This window comes from Mastomys coucha, unplaced genomic scaffold, assembly GCF_008632895.1.
Source record: "Mastomys coucha isolate ucsf_1 unplaced genomic scaffold, UCSF_Mcou_1 pScaffold20, whole genome shotgun sequence".
NCBI lineage: Eukaryota > Metazoa > Chordata > Mammalia > Rodentia > Muridae > Mastomys > Mastomys coucha.
This window is the reverse complement of record NW_022196903.1, coordinates 135,990,320-135,997,583: the sequence shown is the minus strand read 5'-3', so window position 1 is coordinate 135,997,583 and position 7,264 is coordinate 135,990,320. Positions and strand designations below refer to the sequence as shown.

The window sequence follows — 7,264 nt, the reverse complement described above, 5'->3', positions numbered from 1 at the left end:
GCCTGGTCTCGTCGTCCTTCAGTGCACGGCCTCGGCCTGATAGAGGCCCGAATCTGGGTCTCTTCAATGTGTCCTCCTCACCTCTGATCTTGGGCGTGTCTGGGAGTGGAGCTTCCTCTGGGTGTTGTGGGACTGGCTGTGGAGCTTGCATCCAAGGTCTGCTCAGGGCACCAGCTGGCCCAAACAGATGGGAAGCCCCAAGACTCTTATACTAAGCATTGCTAAATTTAAAAATAAATTAATCTTTGGTGGAGTTTCCCTTCTTGCCCTTCCCTATTTCTTTCCCTTATGTATTAAGACTAAATGAATGACATTTTGTTTTTGAAAGTGAGAGTAGTTGCGTAGCACTCATTTCCTATGGCTCAGCTAATTGACTGGCAGTGTGAAATTCTGTGTAAAATGGTCCAAGCCTCTTTGATATCCTGAGCTCAATCTGTCTTTAACAAAATACACGACTGAAATGATAGATACTCTCTAACCAGGAAGTACATTCATGCAGTAACATATATACTTGAACAAGGAGAGTTATGAATGCAACAATATATTCTCAGGTCTTTAACATAAAATGAAGTAGTTGCAGAGCCAAGTTTCAGTTTATTTTCTTAGCAGGTGTTCTTTCCAGTGTAGTGAACTTTACATCCACTAACAATGGGAAACAGTTCAATCTGCCTTTCCCTGTCATTGGAATTCAGAGGCAAGTTGAGCCAACCATGATATGTAATTCAGTTTTATGTAATATATAGACTGGACCTTATAGACTGAACCTTATAGACTCCCTCTTTCCCTGTGCTTTTTTCATTCCTTGCCCACCTTCCCTTTGCACCCGGTTCTCCTCCTTCTTTCCTTCTCCCATCTCCTCTCCTCCCTCCTCTCCTCTTCCCTCCTTTCCCTCCACCCCTCTCCTCTTTCCTCATCTCCTCTTCCATCCCTTCCCTCATTTCCTCTCCTTCCGTCTCCTCTCCTTTCTCCCCTCTCCTCTTTCCTCTTCTATTCTCTCTGCTCACTCTTTCCTTCCCTCCTCTCCTCTCCTTTCTTTCCCTTCCCGCTTCCCCTCTCCTCTCCACTCCCTCCTTCCCTCCCTTCTTCTCTCCTCTCCCCTTCCTCACCTCACCTCTCCTCTCCTTTCCTCTCTCCTCTATCCTGTCTGCTCACCCTTTCTTTCCTCCCCTCTGTTCTTTCTTTCCCCTGCTTCTACCCTTCACGTACACTGACTGGAATAGGTTATATATATGCCCTTGTTTATTCATTTTTCCATTGTAAGATGCTATATTTTTATATTCACAAAATGGAAATATGGTATATGCCTTGTTTCATTTCATAAGTTCACAGACAGAAAAAAATGTACAAAGTACTGCTAATTCTGAAGAGTTATTCTTGCAAGCGAGGGACATTTGGCTGTGACCATCTGTCACTCCCATCACAATCCAGGCAGATTCAGGGGATGTGGTTACTCCAGATATTTCAGTTCCAAACCTGCATGCTTTGTTGACAAGGATGTTTCCTAATAGAGGAGAACAGTCATAGGTGAAGAGCTTAAGAGCATCTGAACTCTAGTGTTAGAAACTCCAAACAAACTCTGGCAAGAGGCTCTCGTGTTTATTCTACGACTGTCCATACTTCCACGCCCCACTCAGTTTCTCAGTTATCTTACGTTCTGAAGTCAATTCTTCAATTGGGTGTAAAAAGCATGGCTAATTGATGTTTTAATGTATTATTTAAAATATTTATTGTGTATGTACATATGTGTGCATGTGTATGTGTCCTTGTGTGTGCAAGTGTGTGTGTGAGAGAGCATTTGTGTGTGTGTTTGCATGCCATGTCTATTGAAATGACAAGACATCTCCCAGGAGTTGGTTCACTTTGTACCACTTGAGTTTTTAGACACTGAACTCAATTTGTCAAATTTGGTGGCAAGGAACTCTATCTCCTGAGCCATCTTGTAGGCCCTAATGTGTGATTTAATGATGTAATGAGGGTAAAGTGTATTCAAATTATTTTTCTGATAATTCTTTGATCTTTCCTGCTGAATTTGATGATTGCAATGTAAATGATAGGAGTAGTATTTGGATGCTATCACTATTCTTTTAGTCTGTGGGCTTTTCTTAAAGTCTTCCACAGAATCACTTCCAAAATAAAAATCTCAATAATTATACATATGATGATTTTCTTGTCTAAGGATGTATTTGGTGGGTAAAGGCCACATTTAAAATGGCTCCCCACATTCCTAATTAATCAGAATATTTTTCAGTTTTTGTCCTTATGGCTTTGTAGTTTTCCCTTTGACTGTAGTTCAAAGCCATCGCAAGTCTATTTCCATAGGCACTGTAAGAGAGACAAATGTTTAAAATTTTAAATTCATATAACAAAGTAGTTTCTTCATTGTCATCGCATGCTCAACGGATTCTTTCTGTTTTTATCCGGGGGACTGTATTTACCATCCTTTGAATTTTTATATGACACGGGTTATATTTTTTTTAATTCAATATGAGAAAATGCCTGGCACAGAACTTAAGAGAAGAAATGTGTATATGGTTTGTGGTTTCACAATTTGAGGTCCATTAGAGTGTACTCTGGCATGGTAGTGGCCATAGTTACCAGGAAAATATTCATGTGTGTTAACTGGCAGTGTCTACTATTAAGGAGCTCAGCTCTGCTTCAGATGTGCGGAGGTCAGAGGCCAGCTTTCAGAGGTCCTTACTCTCCACCTGCTGTGTAGACTTAACAAAGGAAGAGCTGTATCAGTCTTACTTCAGGCTGAGAAGCCTAACCATTAGAATCGTGAACTGCTACTGTCATTGGAAGGATGCTAGAACAGATATAGATTTGCATGATGAACTTTTATTCATTTATGTATGTATTTTCAGGTGTATGAAGTCTGAAGAGAAGTCACTTGGAATTGGATTACAGGCATTTTGCATGAGACTATTTGGTAAGAAGAATTTCCCAACATATCAGATCAGTATTAAGTGCTTAGTTAGCCAATTGATTTCCCCTGAATAAGAAGATACAACTACCTTGTCAACGCAAAATGCAACTCTCACATTAAAGGGAATAAGAGTTTATTCTAAAATCAAACATGAGTGACCATCATATGGTCATCCAAATATGTTCCAGCAGGAAGACAGTTTTATGTTGTTTATAGTTAGAGGAATCCATGAACAAGGTATTTCTTAAATATATCTGTGGAAACATCAGGTGGGTTGATTACAGCAAAGCAGGGAGTTCTCTGCTCTAGGCTACCTTCTGGCATTGTTAGTGTTTGGGTGGGTGGAAGGTAGTGGCCTCCTAAGCCAGTACATCCCAAAAGCGTGATAATCAAACAGATGGGTGGTCTGAGACAGGGATGGGACAAGGAATGGATAATAAGAGGGGGTAACGATAATTTGTTCTTGGATCTGCACTTGGATCTCTGCTGCCCATATCTAGGACATTCCTATGACCTTGTAGCATATTTAACACAGGTGTTCTCTGCCCCCTTTACAGTGAACTTCAGTTTACAAGCCTCTGTATTTGGAACTGTCTACTTGTAATTCATCTGAGAATGAAGTAACCATAGAGATTCATAATTTGTTATATTGTTTTTTTTTTTTAAGGAGTAGAATTGAAGTACTTCAAGATAAAGTAACATATCACTCTTTTTTCTTTATTTCTTGCAATGAGCCTTTTCTTTGGTTATATTTTGCTTTTGATTTGTTTTATTTCCTCTTTTTCTCTCTCCATTGCAGCTGGCATCCCGGCACCTATTTACTTTGGCACTTTGATAGACAGAACATGCTTACATTGGGGAACTCTGAAATGTGGTGGGACAGGGGCATGCAGGACCTATGACATGAGTAGCTTCAGGTAAAGATAACCTTTGAGACCAACTTTTGTATTATAAAATTTCCCATTCATATCTAACATTTTTTTGAGCAATAAGATCATATATGACTTCATTTTCAAAACATACATGAATGGTATAACACCATTTGAAGCTTGGGTGCATCCAGTTGTGTGGGTTTAATGCTGCTCCGTGATCTAAAAGCATTTGCTTGCTTGGTTCCCATTACTCTCAGTGCTAAGCAGGCTACTGTCATTAACAGCATACTGAGGGCACGGTGGGTTCACTGTTGCTCCATCCACAATGCCATGCCAAGTTGACCTAGAAACAGACTTCGGCTGTTGTTAGCTTGCTTCATCTCTCAGGCACAATTTTCAAAGAAGCCCACAGAAAAACTGTTTTTAATATCAAATGCATTGTAGCAACACTACTCCTGGCTTCTTAAACTTTTTTCAGCCAAAAGGAATTTGTACCTATGGTTCTGTTTCTGGATAAGCATTATACTAAAAAATTCCTGAAGAGAAAAATGTGAGCCTTTGTGCTGTTCAAAGTGTTTATGGCTGGGGATGGCTGAGATTGCATTCCCAGCCTGGTGTACCAATCATAAAAAAGTGAAAGGACTCAACAACTTTTGTTAGCACACATATGTGTGTGTGTGAAAGTTCCAGTTGCCTTGACATCCCCAGACTGGTGGACCATATCCCATAATTATGAGGAAATTAACCATTCTTCTTTAAATTTGTTTTGACAAGATCTTTTATAGTAGTGTCAGGAAAAAGAACTAAGATATTTGTTAATCTATTATCTATTCAGAAAAAAATATTATATTTCTAGACTGTTACAGTTGAAGTCTAAAGAATCTATGCTTTCTTTCTGTGCAAGTAGCCATGATCATTTTCTATATTCTTGTTTTTGTTTTTGTTTTGTTTTTCAAAACATGGTTTCTCTGTGTATGGCCCTCATTGTCCTGGGACTCACTTTGTAGACCAGCCTTACCTTGAACTCCCAGAGATATGTCTGCCTAGGTTCTGGGTTTAAAAGTATGAAGCACCAAGTCCATGCTCCATTTTCTCTATTCAGATGTAGTTTAGGATTTCCCGACTAAGGAATGGAACAGACAACTCTGGGTTGGGTCTTCTCACCTCTATTGATCTAATCAAACAATGATGTCCCACCAACATGTTCACAGGGCCAACATAATCCATACACACACTTTTACTGAAACTTCCTTCCCAGAAGATTGTACACAGTTTACGATTGACAACACTAATCATTACTATAAATATATTGAGAACAGAAAGGAATACTTTTATAGTTATTTACAAATGTGTATGTGTCAAAATACACATTTCCCAAACCCATTAAATCCAGAAACCTTAAGGCACATTTTATTAAATATAAAAAGAGCAGATGTTTATAATAGTATCCAAGTTATTTTAAGATATTGTAAAAGGGGAAATTACTTAATTCATTTCAGGAAGCTCGTACAGTTCTCATATATAAACTGGGCAATCTTCTCAAATGAAAAGAATTAGTAACTAAAGAGATGGGTCAGGGGATAAGAGCACATATTGCTGTTGCAGAGAACATGAGTTCAATTCCTGTAATTCCCATTGGGAAGCTTACAACTTCCACTTACCCCAACTCCCAGGTGGAAGTAACTCCTACAACTCATGAACACATACTTACACAGAGACTAAACCTGAATATATAATTAAACATAAAAATAACTATATGATAAATTATTTTTGTGTGTGCTAATGCATATATGAAAATCAACAAATTGAATCTATTAATATATAGAGATGACCAATAGGACTTATTTTTGACAAAAGAATTTCAATATTACAAACATCTATTGATGTAACAGTATACAAATGCTAAGAAGAGACAACTTCAAAAGTGACTTTATGATGCTTTATATATGTGAGATTAAAATTTGAGCAAGCCAAACAGAAAAAAAATTCCTTCAACATTATTTAGAGTTTCTTGGCTCAGTATTTCAGAGAACAGGTGAGCATAGCAGGTAGGAATGGTGTCAGAGTCAGTGGTGATGGCAGATGATGAGGCATGGTGGCTAAGGTTGACAATGCTAGTCATGTTGAACATTCACTCAGAAAGCACTTAGTGCTAAAAGCCCAGCCAATTGTGCCCATAATCATGGGAGGCATTCAGTGTCAGCTAAAGTTTTCTAAAATAACTCTCATAGACACACCTCGAGATGGATCTCTACAATAATCCTAAGTATCATTAGGCTGTTAACAGAAATGAACCATCAACAACGTGAAGAAAATAAGTGTAAAGTGTCATGGTGATTTGTTTTTTGACATTTTAATACACAAAGTAGATTATATAAAACGCATGGGTATAATTATCATCGGACCCTTTTCTTGGAAAAATGATCTGTAAGAATGTAAAAATTTAGCATTCACTAAACACATTAAGATTTAATACAGATTAGTTCTTTTCAATAGGCGCATTTACCTTGGATTGCCTGCAGCTCTAAGGGGATCAAGCCTTCTTCCTGCAGTCTTCATTCTAAGACTTATGGGGAAATTCCAGTTCCCTGGGAAAATGGACTCTTCAGAAACTGAACCCACAGAGATGAAGCTCACAGCGAGTGAAGGCGAGTGCACAGATGTGCACAGAAGTCCTAAGGCCGAGAATGACAGGGAATGGAAAACTAAGCTGTAATGAGTTTTCTACTGGCTTGTGCAAGCCTGTGAATGTACATTTCACTAGCTCTGAATCATGAGAGATATTATAGGAACGCTCATCTTTAAGGATCTCAACAACCATTTTTATCATTATAAAAATAATTGTGGTATCCTGCCCCTCTGCTCCATTGCGGGTTCTGGAAGCGAAAGAAAGCCATGACAGGCCCGGGGCTGAGATCACCCACCTGTGGCACGAAACACTGGCAGCGGCCCCTGACATCTAACGCGGACTATGCAGCTCAAAAGAACTGAAACTAAATGAAACTCAGCCTGTTTCTAAGCTGGAGCTGGACACCCGCGGTGAGGAACACTAACTGCAGCTCCTGAGATCAAAGACTGACTGACAGGTCTCATGTTTATGTTAAAAGCTTGTTGGATCTTCCTTTCAAGATCCACCTCAGGTCTGGTGTTTATGGATTATCTCGTGTTTATGTTAGATGGGCGGGTTTCGATTTCCCCGGGTCTCTTCCGGAGTGTGATTATTTAAACTCAGTGATTCTGTAGTAAACACACACATCTCTCGATACAGCTACATGGCATCCGTGTTTTTCTTTCCCTCTTACCCGCTTGTGTTCACAGGTACTCAATAATATCCAGCCCAAGAAGCACCCAACGGAAGTGAGGGTCTGCCGGCCGGACCATTACAAATAATTACTGCTATCATTTTCTTTTCTCTCTCTTTCTCTCTCTTTCTCTCTCTCTCTCTCTCTCTCTCTCTCTCTCTCTC

At 39.3% G+C, this 7,264-nt stretch overlaps 1 protein-coding gene across 1 annotated transcript in view; it reads left to right on the top strand.

The window, feature by feature from the left end:
* LOC116098425 (solute carrier organic anion transporter family member 1A6-like) overlaps window positions 1-6,514 on the top strand; it is a 78,924-nt gene extending 72,410 nt beyond the window's left edge. The window contains exons 12-14 of the mRNA XM_031381045.1: window positions 2,865-2,929; window positions 3,726-3,843; window positions 6,295-6,514. Coding sequence (XP_031236905.1) covers window positions 2,865-2,929; window positions 3,726-3,843; window positions 6,295-6,514 — 403 coding nt within the window. The remainder of the gene's footprint in view (window positions 1-2,864; window positions 2,930-3,725; window positions 3,844-6,294) is intronic.
* The last annotated feature ends 750 nt before the right edge of the window (window positions 6,515-7,264 follow it).